This window comes from Pinus tabuliformis, chromosome 6 (assembly GCF_031772625.1).
Source record: "Pinus tabuliformis cultivar Carrire ecotype Pingquan chromosome 6, CPIR1, whole genome shotgun sequence".
NCBI classification, from domain to species: Eukaryota; Viridiplantae; Streptophyta; class Pinopsida; order Pinales; family Pinaceae; genus Pinus; species Pinus tabuliformis.
The window spans coordinates 771,140,172-771,159,373 of NC_142292.1; the positions used below are offsets into that span (position 1 = coordinate 771,140,172).

At 35.7% G+C, this 19,202-nt stretch overlaps 1 protein-coding gene across 2 annotated transcripts in view; it reads right to left on the reverse strand.

The window, feature by feature from the left end:
• Positions 1-2,641: 2,641 nt before the first annotated feature.
• Positions 2,642-19,202, reverse strand: part of LOC149261003 (mitochondrial inner membrane magnesium transporter mrs2-like) — a 472,904-nt gene continuing 456,343 nt past the window's right edge. For both annotated transcript variants that reach the window (XM_089421530.1, XM_089421529.1), the window contains exons 16-17: positions 4,119-4,175; positions 2,642-2,807 (exon numbers count right to left, since the gene is read on the reverse strand). In XM_089421530.1, the coding sequence (XP_089277656.1) occupies positions 2,751-2,807; positions 4,119-4,175 (114 nt within the window). In that variant the 3' untranslated portion in view covers positions 2,642-2,750. The remainder of the gene's footprint in view (positions 2,808-4,118; positions 4,176-19,202) is intronic.

Genomic DNA, 19,202 nt, shown 5'->3' on the forward strand with positions numbered 1-19,202 from the left:
CATTTTATAAATTCACTCAATAAAATATATAATAATATTAAATATCTTATGTGCATAAAATTCGATCAATAAAATATATAATATTAAACATCTTATGTGCATAAAATTCGATTCTCCGATAATTATATATACATCTGTCTGACAATGAATACAATTATGATTGTCATGCTTTCAATCCTTAAATGACACACCCACTAAATTAATTATAAAATATTCATTTTATATTACGTATTTTCCTAAATATTAGACCTACAAACAAATAAAAAGAATGTATAAACATAAATAAAAACTCTTGGAGTTTCTCTTTAAATATTAAGATCATAACGACAATGTTAAATACATAAATAAAGAAAATTATATTTATAAATTTTACTGATTATATGTTGTATTATTATTGATATGCATATAACTCTACATATAATTTATACTTTATATTAATAATTTACTGAATACTGTTGAATACTAACTCAAAATCAAACCTCACTAATAATAAATTGTGCCAGTGAAAAGGGTACCCTTTTTCCAAGACATAGATGGGTGTGCCACAAAGACTTTCCAAAGGAAAAATAAAAATTATAAAGTTCCATCGTCCGTCATATATATCCCCCCAACCGGGGTACAATAACTAATAAAAGCATATAAAACAATATGCAACACAATGTAGATTTCCAATCATTTGCAAAACACAGCAGACTTAAAAACGGCATTGCAATTTAAGTCACTGGTGAATTGGAAAAGTATTAAAAAGGAGGTTTAAAAATAATTTGAAGATTTGATATATATAAGAGAAATTATTGAAACTAAAAGAATTTCAATCAGGTCAAACTTGGCTCAAAAATCAAAATGTGGATCCAAATAAATGTTTAATATGTCCGAGAGAGTTAGAATGGGAATTGTCTTTAAAGAGACTTTTTGGAAGCTTTTTTGGTGGGTTTTTCCAGTCAAAATCCGGCAGCAATTTATTGAAATCGCAAATTTGATAGTTAATTTCTGCACAATCAAAGTGTCACAGGAGTTTTTCAGGGTGCTGAATCCAAATACGCAGTTAAAAAACCATTTTAAATAATACAAATCAAGATTTAACCTCAATTTTTTCCGCTAGATTCCGTCACCAAAATCTCCAAAAAATCGCACTAAAACAACTCCTTCAGAATGAACTCCATTGATGCGCATGATACAATCTCTGAAGAGTTCAATTTTTGGTATAGAGTTTTAGGTTGTCCTCTAGGGAAAAATGCAGTGGAATAGTAAAGCTTCTCATATCTCCGCATTCGTGTAGTTGTGTTGTAGAAATAAAGAGATTGTTGATTATCAGGTTCCTTAGTGTTGTAGTGGAATAGTAAAGCTTCTCATATCTCCGCATTCGTGTAGTTGTGTTGTAGAAATAAAGAGATGGTTGATTATCAGGTTCCTTAGTGTTGTAGTTAACCTTCTAGGTTAATCTAATGTGTGAAACCGGTTCTCATGGAAGTATAATTATCTCTCTATTAACAAAGCTAATGAGATTTATATAACTGTACGCTTGTATGGTTCAAGAATAAAATAAGTATACAGCAAGACCACGCATTTTCCTCGAATCCAGAACAAAGTTTGTTCCTGCAAACTTTTAGATGCAATCCATGTTACTACAGGGAAAAAAAAATACACGAGAATCGTTGTACTACTCTTAAGGCTTCTTCCATGAGGGTTATAGAATAGATCACCCTAAAAATTAGTATTTGCTGTGGTGCAGAAAATAGTTTCAAGCACTCAATGTTTAAAACAAAATTGGCTAAACTTGTATGCGTATTAGAGATACTCGTGATGCAAAGCAACATAGACGCAGGCCCACTCATATGCTGCTCAAAATTGACATCGAGCACCTCCACATGTCCCGAAGATAATGAAGGGTTGGCATTCAACCCCGGCCCGTTTCCCATGGCTCTCTACAAAGTGTTTTATAAACTGATTCAAACAAAAGGTGTTAGAAAACTATGCTTGTTCTTTTACTTCTGCATGTATGTACATGGAGTCCGACACAGTAACAAAAGGGGTTGTAGGTACGCAGCTTCCCTCATATTTTATATATTCAATCACCATTTCACTTCTATAAAAAAATATTTGGACAAAACTGGGCGACAATTGCCCCAAAAATTGTTTTTAATTTCACATATTACAAAAGAAAAATTACCTTGCAACTAGAGAACCCGGGAATTGATCACCTTTGAAATATTCAACTTAATGTTTATTATATGCACCTGTAGGTGTGCACAGCAATGATTTAACCTTTACCAGTTAGTCACCACAGATTCTTATCTGTGATGAAAACACAGCAAGGGCTTCAAGTCTAACCAAAGGGGCCACAATCTGACCAAACATTGAACTTCTGGAACAATATCCACACAATTGCTAGACACCATAATAAAGGCATAAATTATATTAAAGTCATCCCGAGGAGAATAGGGATGTTGCCAACTTAAAATTTATTGCAGTTAGAACCCCTAGAACTTTATCTTCATCCACAACCACTCTTGGAAATGCCCGATCATCCTGCTGACAAGAGAATCATATGATGAGAATGTCTTTAGATACAACAGTAATCGAATATTCCATATCTTTCTAATAGTTTATTGTAGAATCAAATGAATTACCATATTCATACTTTAATCCAAGTAAGGCATTTCTGCTCCAGTGTTTGACAATTCTGCTGAAGAGGAACTGTTATGGGTGGGTATATTACTATGTGTAGAAACATCAATTCAGCCATAAATTCAGCCTTGTGCCCTTGCTTTTGACTGTTGCCGTGCCACAGCTCTCCACTCGCGAGTCTAATAAAAAAATAATGTCATTTTAATGCAAAATCAACAAAACGATACATTTTAAAAATGAAACAGAAAGAATATGATATACAGTACTAACCATAGTTACCAAGTTTGGCCGTACTGCAAAAAAAAATTCGAAAATTCGCCAGTTTCGATTCGATTTGCGAATTAATACGTCAATTCGAGTTCGGTACGGTGTATTAGATATTAGGTTCACAATTATAGGTTCATGGATTAACGGATTAAGACCAGTGCAGATTTTTAATCGTAATGAGATTTTTAGCTTTCCATTTACGGTTCAAAAACTTTTCGGATCTATGAAATGGCAAAGATTATGGTTAAGATCTCATTTTATGCAATAAGAATTTTACAGGGAATTCCTCAACAACTTGGTAATTAGAGATTTAGATTTCCATACACGGTTAATGAGATTTTTAGCTTTCCATTTACGGTTCAAAAACTTTTCGGATCTATGAAATGGCAAAGATTATGGTTAAGACCTCATTTTATGCAATAAGAATTTTACTGGGAATTCCTTAACAACTTAGTAATTAGAGATTTAGATTTCCATACACGGTTCAAAGCCCTTTCAGATCTATAAAATGGCATAAGATTATGGTTAATAAATCTTATGGTTAATAAATGATAATGCAAGATGTCATTTTATAACTAAAAGAAATATAACTTTTATTTTAACAAGAATTATTAAAATAGAATTATGAAATAATGAATTGGTTGCAAATTGGTATTTTTTTATAAAAAGAAAAAATCTAATTTATATATTGTGTTAAATGAATAACTCTTATAAAAATAAAAAAGATAAACCAATATTATAAAAAATTATAAAACATATAAAATGGTAAGCTTCCAAATCCACAATTTTTATACAAAAGTAAATAGAAAAACAGTAACTTCTATATTACAAAAAATTATAAAATGGAAAAATTCATTATTATAAAAGATATAAAATGGTAAGCTTCCAAATCCACAACTTAAAAAAAAAAAAATAGAAACACAGTAACTTCTATATTACAAAAAATTATAAAATGGCAAAATTCAGTTTACAATGGATATGACTTATAAAAAAAAAAAAAAAAAAAAAAAAAAAGATAAATCCAATATTTAAAAAAAGAATATTAAGTATTTGTAAGATGCATAATGTCGAATTTTTCCGTATTGAATTTTATAGGGTCGAATTTTTTCCGTATCGAATCGAATTGGAATTCGAATTCGAATTCGAATTTGGTAACTATGGTACTAACATGAAAAACATGCAACTAATGTGTTCATTGAATGCAAGGAAAAGAAAATACCCACCTCAAGTTGGCTATTTCGGTGATTGTCAAACATACGAATCATCAAGTCAATCTCTCTCTGCATACACGGCTTTTTATTAACATCAATTGCTGGAATGAACGTAGTTTCTTGAAAGAATATCAGTGCTATTTAGTTTTACAATATTTACATGTCAAGTACAAAAAATAGAAAAGATGATTCAGCCTTGCATTTATTTAATATGCCACAAGCACAAAGTCTAAAAGACTATATCCTTTGGGAATAATCAATAATACCAAAGACAACAGTTGTTTTGGTCAAAGAGAAACAAAAGTGATAAAAAGAATGTCAACATTTATTCTTCAAACCAAATAAGAATATCAGTTTATTCCTTTTAATGAAAAAAATGAATAATAAATATAGAGAGACCGACAAGTCAAACTTCATATTTACACTTGACTAACATAGAGATGTGACAATTCACTAATTACAAACCATCCAGGTGAATACATTTCCAATAATACCCATTCAGGATGGTCTACCACCAGCGGAGTAGCATTTTACAAGAAAAACACGACATATTACAGAACAAAAGCAGGCTAAGATCAGCTTGATATTTTGATCCAGACACAAGGTTCAAGTCCAAGGGATGTATGGCTGAAGATATTAAAATCTATGCCAGCACAAGCAAAGCAGAAAGAGAGGGACACAATAAAGAATCAAGATGCAACAGTATTCAGATTGGACTAACTACTTTTTCAATGTCTCAGGTCTCCATTTGCAAATTGATTACATAACACTTGCACTCTTCTGGTATCTCTTTCCTTTAAAAATTTAGAATTGCTGTGGTACTCCCATATTACTGTTTTGACTTGCTGTACTCTGTATTTCCCTTGACCTATTTTGGGCCATCAGCAAAAAGCATCACTGATCATGAAATTGGGATATTGGAAGAAATTGGAGAGAAAATTGGCAAAGATACTTTTTAAAAAAACAGCAAAAAAACCAAAAATTGGCAAAAATCACTTTAATAAAAGAGCGAATTTTAAGGGTGACATTTCATTTTGCAACACTCTGTAAGTAACACACCAAAGTAGATGATTTGATTTCCATGTTCTCTTCTTTTCTTCTGAAATATCCTGTATTGATCATTGGTCATGGCTTCCAGACTACTCATGCTGCCTTCTTGTCATATTTGTGTTGCAAGGTCTCAAGGGCATGCAAGCTCCTCACCTTTCAGTGTTGTATATAAATATATAAAATAACTAGCATACCCCCAAAGTGGGGGAAAGGGAATGCCAAAGTGAATCAAGATGATATGTTGTTTGAAGATAAGAGAAGTTTGTTGGATGGTTCATGGATAACAACTAACAAAAGATCCATTGCATAGGGTCCATGAATAATATGGTTAAGCAGCAAAACAAAGGCCATTTGTTTGGTACCATCCATGATCATCAATTGCTCATATGTAAGGGAATGAGGTAGTTGTGTGGTTTACGGACAAAAAGCCACATTTCCAAATAAATGCATACGAAGAAGAAATTTGAAGTTGCAAAGAGAAGAGTGATTTGAAAAAAACAAGCTTGCTTTAATGAAATAGACATTAAAACAAATGACTAGCACCATTGTAAATGGTTTGACAATATTAAGAAGAAATTGATGGGAGGATTTGATATTAGGAATTGATAATGTCAATAGGTTAAGGTTACATCTGTTAGGCCAGGAGGTAACTCCTCAATGCAAATTGTGTTTCTTCATTAAGATTGCTCATGGTTATATACGAGGGAGAGACTTTTGGGCTTCACCTCCCAGTGTCTCTTCATTTTCTTATTCTCCATTATTTACTATTTACATTATTTACAAATGTTCACCCAATCTCAATGATTAGGTGTCAACGTTCCTCCCCTTAATCTGAAGGGATGTTGGTGAGTACAAGCATCGGTCAGAATCTTTCGAATTTTTCTCTTCCCGGCGCTTTGGTGAAGATGTTTGCAATCTGCTCATTAGTGGAACAATGGTGTAGATGGATTGTCTTGGCATCAACATGACGTTGAATCAAATGTTATTTTGTGTTGATGTGCTTCGTTCAATCATGGAACTTTGGGTTCTTGGCCAACTTTATTGCAGAGGTGTTGTCAATCATGAGTGGAGTTGATTGTACTTGTTTTACTTGCAAATCTTCCAGAATTTTTCTGAGCCACACAATTTCTTTTGTTACCTCAACTGTAGCCACATATTCTTCCTCTGTTGTGGAATCTGCTGGCACTAATTGTTTGTGTGATCTCCCGGAGATAGATCCTGATCCAAGACTCATAGCATAACCTGAAGTAGATACCCTAGTTTCTTTGTCTCCATCGAAGTTTGAATCAAAGTATCCAATGAAGCTGAAGTCGCCCACTTGTGTATACTTAAGTCCAAAGTCTTGGCTTCCCTTCAAGTACTTTATAACTCTTTTTGCAGCACAACAATGTACCTCACAAGGCTTTTGCATAAACTTGGAGAGGATTCCAACAACAAATGAAATATCTGGTCTGGTAGTAGTCAGGGAGTTGAGACTTCCTACAAGTTGTCTATACCTTATTGCATCCTCAAATTCTTTTCCTTCAATGGATGTGAGCTTTAAGTTCTGTTCCATTGGAGTAGTCAAAGGATTGCACTCAGCCATGCCAAACCTATTTAACAGATCTCCAATGTATTTCTTTTGAGAGAGGAATATATACTTCGAATGTTGAGTTACTTCAATACCAAGATAATAGTGAACATAGCCCAAGTCAGTCATTTCAAAACCTTTCCTCAATTCCTTCTTTATGGATGCAATGTAGCTCTCATTGTTCCCTGTCATCAAAAGATCATCTACATATACCATAAGATATACAACTGTTTTTCCAACTTTCTTGACAAACAAAGTTGCATCATCAAGATCATAATGTTTGAAGTTGAGTTTCAGAAGATGCTCAGTTAACTTTTCATACCAGGCTCGCAGTGCTTGCTTGAGGCCATACAAGGATTTCACAAGTTTGCATACTTTATGTTCATGTCCCTTCACAACAAATCCTTCTGGTTGGGACATAAAAACATTTTCTTTCAGATCCGCATTCAAGAAAGCAGTTTTTACATCCATTTGATGGACTTTCCAATCGCTCTGAGCTGCCAAGGCAAAGAGTGTCCACATGGCAGCCCATTTTGCTATGGGGGCAAAAGTCTCCACATAATCGACCCCTTCCCTCTGTGCAAAACCTTTTGCCACAAGCCTGGCTTTGTGCTTGTCAAGTGAGCCATCAACTTTATACTTGCTCTTGTAGACCCACTTGCAGCCAATTGGTTTGGTTCCCAATGGAGGATCAACCAGCTTCCAAGTGCCATTCTTTATCAAGGCATCATACTCCTTTTGTATCGCTTCTTTCCATTCATCATGAGAAGCGGCTTCTTTGAAGGAAGTTGGTTCAAAATCTATAGACAAATTCAGTTCACAATAACAAGAAACATCTATATCAACAGGTGAATCAGAATCATCTACATCACCTCCATTTTGCTTGGTTGAATTTCTTGTTCCTGTCTTTCCAACCTCACCAGGATGAACACTTTCAAGTGTCTTTGTCAACCATTTTGGGGGACCTTTTTGAGATGTTCCAAGCTGCTCAGTTAACTGAGTTGGGATTGAATCAAAATTGAGTTCCCAATTCTGTCAATCACATCACTCAAAGTATCATTAGTGGTTGGAGCTTCATGTAGGGGAGAGAGTGCTTCAGAAGAAGATTCCACATATTGATCCAGTATAGGAATCCTCCCTTCAAGATGTGGAATCTTATTATCAAAATCTTGAAATGATTTTGCATGTCCAAACCTATCCAAGCGATCAAGCTGCCACTCAAAAACATTGTCAGCTTTGGAAGATTCAAGAAAGATTACATCTCTAGATACAAAAAACTTTTTATTAACTTCATCATAGAGACAGTATGCTTTGGAGGTATCTGAATAACCCAAGAAGATACACTTACGACTCCTTGCACCAAGTTTGTTTCTTTGTACCTTTGATATCAAGGCATAATAGGTGGAACCAAAGAACCTGAGATGCTTTACCGAAGGAACGTGACCATATCACATTTCATAAGGAGTCTTGTTTCTAATAGCATTAGATGGACATCTATTCTTTACATATACAACACATAGAACTACATCAGCCCAAAACATCAATTTTACATTCTTGAAAAACATCATGAAACGTACCATATTTAAGATTGTCATGTTCATTCTTTCAGCTACTCCATTCTGTTGGGGATTATAAGACACAGTTGTTTGATGTTTGATCCCATGCTAGGGAAGATAGTTTTCAAATTCATTTGAAGTGTATTATTTTCCATTATCAGTGCGAATAGAACCAATATGAGATTGTGCATCATTTTCAATCCATGTATGAAAATTCTTGAATGTTTGAAAAGCATCAGATTTTTTCTTCAATAAATAAACCCAACACATTCTGGTGTAGTCATCAATAAATGTCATCATATATTTATTTCCATTTGTAGAAGGAACAAGCATTGGAACGCATAAATCTGAATGAATGAGTTCCAGTTTTCTATTTGCTCTGGAATGTGAATCATGAAAACGCTATTTGCTATGCTTTCCTAGTGTTGTCACGCAGATTGACACGACAACGCTCAGACCGGGGGCTGTCACTCTGATCCCCGATCTCTCCGTTTAAGCCGGTCTCCCGTGGCTAAGGGGGGTAGACCCTATGAGATGATGAAGACCAACTGCCAAACAGTTGGGCTGGGAGACACGAGACACGATATGATAAGCACCAGAAGGATTTAGAATCTAAAAGACCAGTGCCTTATGAGATTGATTTTTTAAACGATTACTTGCTAGACGATGTAAAAATATGAACCATGAACAACAATCATTTGTCATCAAATAACCTGAACGATGCAAGATATCCAGTAAAACCACAATGATCAGCAATTTAAGGAAATTTCAATAAATGCTTTAAACAATCGCGCAAATCATAAATCATTTAACCGGATATCACCTTTAAGATGGTCATTTGTTTGCATGAAATGAAAATTACAATCTCGAAATAAAACACGATAATGTCTCGAGAATAATTGAAACTGGCAAAAAGGAAAAATTTCCACAATGCTTTTATACTTTTTCAATTTTTTTTTAATTTATTTTTTATTTTTTAAAATAAAATCTAAAATCTAAATCTATGTTTAAAAGAAATTAAAATTATTACTATTATTATTATTTTTTTTTTTAAACTTAATTAAAATCTTAACAAAATCCTAAACTATAATATAAACAATATTTTTATTTTTCATTTATATATTTATTTATATTTAAAATGAAATCTAACTTTAAACTTTAAACTAAATTTAAATCTAATTTTAAAACTAAAATCTAAAAGTGATAAAACTCGAATTATGACTAAACCCTAATCAAGACTAAAACATGACCACGACGCAGCCATCATAAAACCAAAATCGAAAAGGGCAATGTCAAAACAGACAGAAATAAAAAACGAAAAATCGTAACCTGATAAAAAACTCGACTGAATGCTTAACCTACGCATACTGCTTAGCCATATCAAGAAAAATGGAAATCGTTCTGTTGCTATACGATTTTATCAGCTTGAAACCTATTCCCTGGCCCGTAGCAGCAAAACGATTTTTCTTACCCACGCATATTTATTCTCTGTGTTCCCGTCTGAGCATTTGAATGATCCACGCCAATGTTTTAAGACTCCGACTCCGACTCCGACTCGGCCGAGGATCGACTCCGACTCCGACTCCGAAACGGTAATGACTCGGCCGGCTCGATTTCAATGACTCGGTCGTTGTAAAAAATACATTAAATATTTATTTTTTTTATTAAAAAACATAATTTTAAATATTTTAAACATAATTTTAAAGATTTTCATTCATGTTTCCAAACACACAGCATTATAATATAGATGGAAGACAACATATGATCAAAGTAGGCTCTTTGCTTCTGTTCAATTTGTACATTAAACCTTGACTATCAATCTTGACATTGTCACTATACAACAACCACTGTTGCCCTCGACACAAACACTGCAATGCTCACAAATGAATATGCAATAGGGAGCTCATGGCGCAGTTGCTAAATCAACTATGCCAAGCTGCTTTCAATCTTACACTGCTACACTGGTGCCGAAAGGATGTATCAACAAATATGCTACGAGCAGTGAGGCTCAGAGCTAGATGTCTTAGGTCAGCTCTATGACCTTGAAAATATCTCAACCTCTGCCCAAGGAGGCTTACTAGCATGTGTCTTATAGCTGCTCAGATATAGCAATGAAGCACCTTCCAGAGTGCTACAACAATGATGAAACATAAACCTTTACTGCCCCCTATCTTAGAATGAAGGACTGTTGATGAAGTAAGCCAGAATATGTAAATGAACTCCTGATCATGAGACCAATTCCGATGATGATAACCTTACTATAGACAGACATATTCTTCTACAAATCTTCAACTTCAGTCAATAAGAGGAATGCTACTACATACAGTGCCTCTGTCTTTTCACTTAGAATCATCAAGACTCACAACTGCAATGTGAATACCCTTACTGCAAACCAATGAAACATGAACCTCTCACTGCTGTAATATAAGCCACTGAACCTTACACTGTCAGAAGGTGCCTACCATTAATTTCTAACTGCTACTATTGGAGGCACTGCTGAAGTAATGATTGATGATGTAGTCCTACTCAATCTGCTTGTCAAGTCACCTTGGAAATTCAATTGTGAATAGAAGACCAGGTTTGAAGTTTGAACTTTGTAGATGATGATGTATATAAAGGATCAATACTTTAGTGCAATAAGTAGGTAATAAATGCGAAACGGATCTCATTGACTAAGCCAATCACAGAGCTAAATGATTCAGAGTTTTAAGCCTCATACAGTTGTGCAAGTCTGCAAGAACAGTCCTTATTAGCTTGAGAATGGATTTTGCTGACTTGCCCAGCCGTCCCCTTGTGACTCGGCCGAGTCAAATTGGATCCGGCCGGGTTGACCGAGTCACACATGACTCGGCCGAGTCATTGAATGACTCGGCCGAGTCATGTGTGACTCGGTCAACCGGACCGGTTACTTGGCCGGGTCACTTCTCCAGCAATCGACTCGGTTCGACTCGGCCGTTTCAGTTTCGAAACGGCCAGTTTGTAAAACACTGATCCACGGCATAAAAATTACCTGCCCACAACGATGGATTTAAACGCTTAACACCTGAGACAAGTCTGACGTGATGACCAGCGTGAACTTTGCCTGAGCCGACGGAGAATAAGGCGATAACTTGCGGTTTGATCATGACAGTAATATGGCCTTTCACCGTTTTGTTTCAATCTCACTGAATCGTTTGACCAACCTGTCGGCTTTCTTGAAGTTGGTTTGATTCTCTGACTCCGAACGCACCATCAATCTGGAATTTATTCACGTTGAGGAATTCTGATTTGTCAGTAACGCGCTTGGATCGGTTTGAATTCTTACCTCAAGCGTGTTTAAAAAAAAAAACTTGCTCTGCGTGTGGATGGATTAGTTGCCAACTGACGACGTGAGCTTTTTCCGATTATTTCCCGCAAGTAATGTGAGTTATGTACTGTGCAAAAGGACGCGGGTTCAACACTCTTTAGATTTTCTGCTTGGATAGATGCAGGGCCAGACAGTTTTCGATGGAGAAATCTGAGCGCTTTTGCTGTCTCCTTCTTTCTTTTTCCTTTTTATGCAATATGCATCTGAAATTATGCCGACGCTAAGTGCTTTTCCCTTAACGCATTCAACAGCCTCGTTTGATGACAAATGGGAATGATTCCTCATGCATACGCAGAGAGAACCTTCCTCTGTTGACAGGAATTGCTCAGCCAATGCACCGATATATAAATGGATCGCCCCAAAATTTTCGCCCAGGATTAAATGTATGCTTTGCAGCGTCTGCAAAACCCTTGCTACCGAAAAGATAATCCTGTACCTGCAATGGACAAGATCACCCAAGGAATGATATATGCCTAAAACCAAAACTGAAAACCCTAATTAAACCTGTATATAAAGCAAAACTTGAAACCCCAAAACAGCTGATTAATTTACAGATTTTGGCCCCTTAACAGCCAGATTCAGCAATAAGAACAGAAATATTTTAAAGAATAAAAATTTCAGGTTTTCACTATGAAGAACTTCAGAAAATCTCTCATGCAAATTAGAAAAATAAACCGAATGATAGACCCAGGATCAAATCCAACTGGGCTCAACAAAAAATGCTTGTGGGAGTTGGCTGGTTCAGCCGAGAACTTCCCCAAATGCCCACAAATTTTCTTCAGAAAGGGTTTTCTGCACAACTCAGAACAACCATCAGTAAAGAGGGCAAAAATGCTGCTAGACCTCAAAAAGTAATGGAGATACTTGCCATTACTTCAGAAACCCTAACAACACTCAAACCCTAGCAAGTGAACAAGATACCTGTGCTCACAATACTCTACAATAAGCTATTATTAATGGCTGAAAATAAAATATGCAGAAACTAAATTAGCTCACAGCACTTCCAGAGAGTAACACTAGCAAGATTTGGACCCCAAAGTCTTCTTTTATTAACCAGAAACAGTTTACAAGAGAGCTTCTTCAGTACTAGACTCACAGATCCAATTGATCTGAACTGACCCCTAGCACCCTACTTAAAGGAAATGATCCCAACGGCTAGTTCGAGTGATCCATGTCGAAATGATCTTGACCGTCGATGGAGATCAATACATCTCTTAATCTCATCCATCAAATTATTAAAAAATAATATTTTGCATGCATTCACTTAAAATATTATTATTTTATTATTTAGGGCTTTTGCCTTATTTTATAATTTTTTTATTTATTTCACTTTTTAATTTTTAATTTTTTTAATTTTTATTTATTTTATTATTTTTATTTATTTTTTAATTTTCTAATTCATTTTAAAATGGATCCTCGAACTTAGCCTTTGGAAAAAACTCCTAGGACCTAGGACTTAGGACTCATGAGGGGATTTAAAACATTTTCTAACCCTCAAGACACATTACATCATGACTTTTACAATTTACATCTTAAGGGGACAAACCCACTTAACATAGACCCTCATAAATCACCCAGTTCTGCGACACGACTATAATCTAGCAGATTAACACACTAGGATTCTCCTAAAGTTCTAATGACAAAATCCATCCTGGCTTTGGGGTCAGGCTGAAGGAAAACTCTGCCGATCATGGATCGGTGAGATGAAAAACCTTCCGGGACATAGATTACCACTAGAAAGTTAGGTCCACCTAGGCAATTTACATACACGACTCATATCTGCTAAGATTATTTACAAATTTATACATGCAGACTGGGTTTACAATTAAAATGATCAAGCTGCTGATGACTGCAGGATGGCACGGACACGTCGATCAAGTGCTGCCCCTTTTTGCAAAGAAAAAAGGGGGGGGAACTGCATGGGTAGTTGACCGGTAGTGGTCAACATCTGGCTCTACTTGGGGACACATTGCTGCTCTGTAGGAATGTGAGAATCCAGAATCTGCATCCATACAACACAAAAATAAGTAGCGTCCATCCAAAAATCATCATATACATTAAGCACGGGAAAGATAAAAGCTCTTCACTTATTAACTATCTAGAAAAGTAAATCTAATCCTAAAACAGAAATGAAATGCGGAAAAAACAAGGAGTAGGGTTAGAAATACGATACAAAGGATGCCCCATGGCATCAGATGTGTTCAATATAGTGCATACTGAGCATTTGCCTGCTTTCAGGCAAATCTGTCGGCTGCTTATCGGATGTGCCATGTCCAATTCTGCATATGGTAGGACTTTTTCCTATCCGAAAATCAAGCTGCTCGCGGCCGTCTGATGCATCAAATCTTCGTCTCATTTTCTTTCTTTTGCGCTTCTTCTTTCTGGCAGGTTGAATTACTGATGACCTGGAACTTTCTGTTTCAAAACTATCAGATGAAGTATGCGTGATATGTCTTTCTTTATCCTGCATCTGATCTTTGTCGTTTTTAAGTCTATCTGGATCACCTTCAATTAACCATCTTTCAATTGAACCAATGACCTCCTCATAATAAGATGGAACTTGTTGTGACAAATGAGAAGACTCCTGATCTGTTGATGTCCCTTGGTTTCTCTTATCCTCTGAGCATTGTTGAAACTTTTGAACCTGTATTTTAATGGCATCCATCTGATTAGAGTGTTCAACCTTTATAGCACTGATTTGTCTAGCATGATGTTCTTCCATGTCTTTTGTTACTTTATCGTTCTTTTCCTTCATGTTCACCAAGCAATGTTGCATGGAATTTATTTCTTCTCTATGATTTGCTTGCATGTTAGCCAACTGATTATTATGATTGAACGTCATGATAGTCATTTCTTCATCCATAGTTAATAACTTGTTTTGCATGGAATCAATTTCCCTATCATGATCAGCTTTCATGGTCATCATATTTTCTTCTAAGCCTAACATTTTGCTGTGCATGAATCTAATTTCTGTTTCATGACTAGTCTTCATGGCCTCAATTTCTTTAGTATGTTGATTTTGCATGATTTCCATCTCCCTATTACGTTTTTCCAGGTGGGTGCATAAAGTTTTGACATCATTAACGTAATTATTTTGATTGCTCTCCATATTTTTCACCAGCGTCATTAGATCTTGTATAATTTGCTTTTGCTCCTCCTTTTCATTGTCATTTGTCCCTGATTTTCCACTATCATGAACTTGGTCTGCAATATTTCCGATGGATGACACATTCTGATCTTGAAAACTTTCTTCAACAGCTGGACCTTTTATAAGATTACTTTCTTTCTTTTGCACAATTTTAGGGGCAGAAGGCACGCTGTTTGGATAACCATATCTATCTTTAAAAGCTTCGACAATGTCTTGTAAAGAAGTGAAAGAATCCTTAGGAAAATTGTTAAACCAATTCAAAGCATCATCTTCTAAAGAAAGGACAAATAGACGCATTTTGATATCTTCATGATTAAACTGAGGGGGTCTACAATATATGACCATTATGCGAGTAAACAAGCCTAGATGCCTTCTAACAGCGATTGAATCACCACCCGAGAAAATAGGTAATTTAGAAATGGCCTCTTCCGGAAAATCATGGAGACGTTCAGTAAAACGACATGGCTTAAATGAATAATCCATGATGAATGATAAGGGATTAAAAGGATGATAGAACTAGATATCTGCTCAAGAAAATCAATAGATGAAAACAGTGGAGTCGCCACTTGAACAATGAATCTAATTCTAAGATCCAAAAAGGAATCACAAGTAGATATGAGGAAGGCTTCTTGCCTGTGAAAAATGAGAAAATGGAGTCGCCACCCAAACAAGAAACACACTGAAGAGATACTGATAATATGACGAAAAATAAGGCAATGAAAGATCCAAATGATAACCCCAAAGGTCGAATCTGCCAGCGCAAATGAGAGATGAGAAAGATGAGAAGATGAATGTCGATGAAACTCCAGGAACAGAAAAACTCTGTTCCCGGCAACGACGCCAAAAAATGTTGTGCAGATTGACACGACAACGCTCAGACTGGGGGTTGTCACTCTGATCCCCGATCTCTCCGTTTAAGCCTGTCTCCTGCGGCTAAGGGGGGTAGACTCTATGAGATGATGAAGACCAACTGCCAAACAGTTGGGCTGGGAGACACGAGACACGATATGATAAGCACCAAAAGGATTTAGAATCTAAAAGACCAGTGCCTTATGAGATTGATTTTTTAAACGATTACTTGCTAGACGATGTAAAAATATGAACTATGAACAACAATCATTTGTCATCAAATAACCTGAACGATGCAAGATATCCAGTAAAACCACAATGATCAGCGATTTAAGGAAATTTCAATAAATGCTTTAAACAATCGCGCAAATCATAAATCATTTAACCGGATATCACCTTTAAGATGGTCATTCGTTTGCATGAAACGAAAATTACAATCTCGAAATAAAACATGATAATGTCCCGAGAATAATTGAAACTGGCAAAAAGGAAAAATTTCCACAATGCTTTTTATACTTTTTCAATTTTTTTTTTTTTTTTTTAAATAAAATCTAAAATCTAAATCTATGTTTAAAAGAAATTAAAATTATTATTATTATTTATTATTATTTTTTTTTTACTTAATTAAAATCTTAACAAAATCCTAAACTATAAAATAAACAATATTTTTATTTTTCATTTATATATTTATTTATATTTAAAATGAAATCTAACTTAAAACTTAAAACTAAATTTAAATCTAATTTTAAAACTAAAATCTAAAAGTGATAAAACTCGAATTATGACTAAACCCTAATCAAGACTAAAACATGACCACGACGCAGCCATCATAAAACCAAAATCGAAAAGGGCAATGTCAAAACGGACAGAAATAAAAAACGAAAAATCGTAACCTGATAAAAAACTCGACTGAACGCTTAACCTACGCATACTGCTTAGCCATATCAAGAAAAATGGAAATCGTTCTGTTGCTATACGAATTTATCAGCTTGAAACCTATTCCCTGGCCCGTAGCAGCAAAACGATTTTTCTTACCCATGCATATTTATTCTCTGTGTTCCCGTCTGAGCATTTGAATGATCCACGCATCAAAAATTACCTGCCCACAACGATGGATTTAAACGCTTAACACCTGAGACAAGTCTGACGTGATGACCAGCGTGAACTTTGCCTGAGCCGACGGAGAATAAGGCGATAACTTGCGGTTTGATCATGACAGTAATATGGCCTTTCACCGTTTTGTTTCAATCTCACCGAATCGCTTGACCAGCCTGTCGGCTTTCTTGAAGTCGGTTTGATTCTCTGACTCCGAACGCACCATCAATCTGGAATTTATTCACGCTGAGGAATTCTGATTTGTCAGTAACGCGCTTGGATCGGTTTGAAACTGGCTTTCTTACCTCAAGCGTGTTTAAAAAAAAAACTTTCTCTGCGTGTGGATGGATTAGTTGCCAACTGACGACGTGAGCTTTTTCCGATTATTTCCCGCAAGTAATGTGAGTTATGTACTGTGCAAAAGGACGCGGGTTCAACACTCTTTAGATTTTCTGCTTGGATAGATGCAGGGCCAGACAGTTTTCGATGGAGAAATCTGAGCGAAATCTGAGCGCTTTTGCTGTCTCCTTCTTTCTTTTTTCTTTTTATGCAATATGCATCTGAAATTATGCCGACGCTAAGTGCTTTTCCCTTAACGCATTCAGCAGCCTCGTTTGATGACAGATGGGAATGATTCCTCGTGCATACGCAGAGAGAACCTTCCTCTGTTGACAGGAATTGCTCAGCCAATGCACCGATATATAAATGGATCGCCCCAAAATTTTCGCCCAGGATTAAATGTATGCTTTGCAGCGTCTGCAAAACCCTTGCTACCGAAAAGATAATCCTGTACCTGCAATGGACAAGATCACCCAAGGAATGATATATGCCTAAAACCAAAATTGAAAACCCTAATTAAACCTGTATATAAAGCAAAACTTGAAACCCCAAAACAGCTGATTAATTTACAGATTTTGGCCCCTTAACAGCCAGATTCAGCAATAAGAACAAAAATATTTTAAAGAATAAAAATTTCAGGTTTTCACTGTGAAGAACTTCAGAAAATCTCTCATGCAAATTAGAAAAATAAACCGAATGATAGACCCAGGATCAAATCCAACTAGGCTCAGCAAAAAATGCTTGTGGGAGTTGACTGGTTCAGCCAAGAACTTCCCCAAACGCCCACAAATTTTCTTCAGAAAGGGTTTTCTGCACAGCTCAGAACAACCATCAGTAAAGAGGGCAAAAATGCTGCTAGACCTCAAAAAGTAATGGAGATACCTGCCATTACTTCAGAAACCCTAACAACACTCAAACCCTAGCAAGTGAACAAGATACCTGTGCTCACAATACTCTACAATAAGCTATTATTAATGGCTGAAAATAAAATATGCAGAAACTAAATTAGCTCACAGCACTTCCAGAGAGTAACACCAGCAAGATTTGGACCCCAAAGTCTTCTTTTATTAACCAGAAACAGTTTACAAGAGAGCTTCTTCAGTACCAGACTCACAGATCCAATTGATCTGAACTGACCCCTAGCACCCTACTTAAAGGAAATGATCCCAACGGCTAGTTCGAGTGATCCATGTCGAAATGATCTCGACCGTCGATGGAGATCAAGACATCTCTTAATCTCATCCGTCGAATTATTAAAAAATAATATTTTGCATGCATTCACTTAAAATATTATTATTTTATTATTTAGGGTTTTTGCCTTATTTTATAATTTTTTATTATTTTTTATTTATTTCATTTTTTAATTTTTTAATTTTTTTAATTTTTATTTATTTTATTATTTTTATTTATTTTTTAATTTTTTAATTCATTTTAAAATGGATCCTCGAACTTAGCCTTTGGAAAAATCTCCTAGGACCTAGGACTTAGGACTCATGAGGGGATTTAAAACATTTTCTAACCCTCAAGACACATTACATCATGACTTTTACAATTTACATCTTAAGGGGACAAACCCACTTAACATAGACCCTCATAAATCACCCAGTTCTGCGACACGACTATAATCTAGCAGATTAACACACTAGGATTCTCCTAAAGTTCTAATGACAAAATCCATCCCGGCTTTGGGGTCAGGCTGAAGGAAAACTCTGCCGATCATGGATCGGTGAGACGAAAAACCTTCCGGGACGTAGATTACCACTAGAAAGTTAGGTCCACCTAGGCAATTACATACACGACTCATATCTGCTAAGATTATTTACAAATTTATACATGCAGACTGGGTTTACAATTAAAATGATCAAGCTGCTGATGACTGCAGGATGGCATGGACACGTCGATCAAGTGCTGCCCCTTTTTGCAAAGAAAAAAGGGGGGGGACTGCATGGGTAGTTGACCGGTAGTGGTCAACACCTAGAATACAAATATCACATTGCTTAAGCTTTCGAGGAATTGTAAGCAAACCAGTAAGACCATTTTTCTTCAACAAGCGAACGTTGTTATAGTTCAAGTGTCCAAATATAGCATTCGATAAAATACTTGATGGAAATGTACCTTCATCATAATGAGAACTGTATGAGAA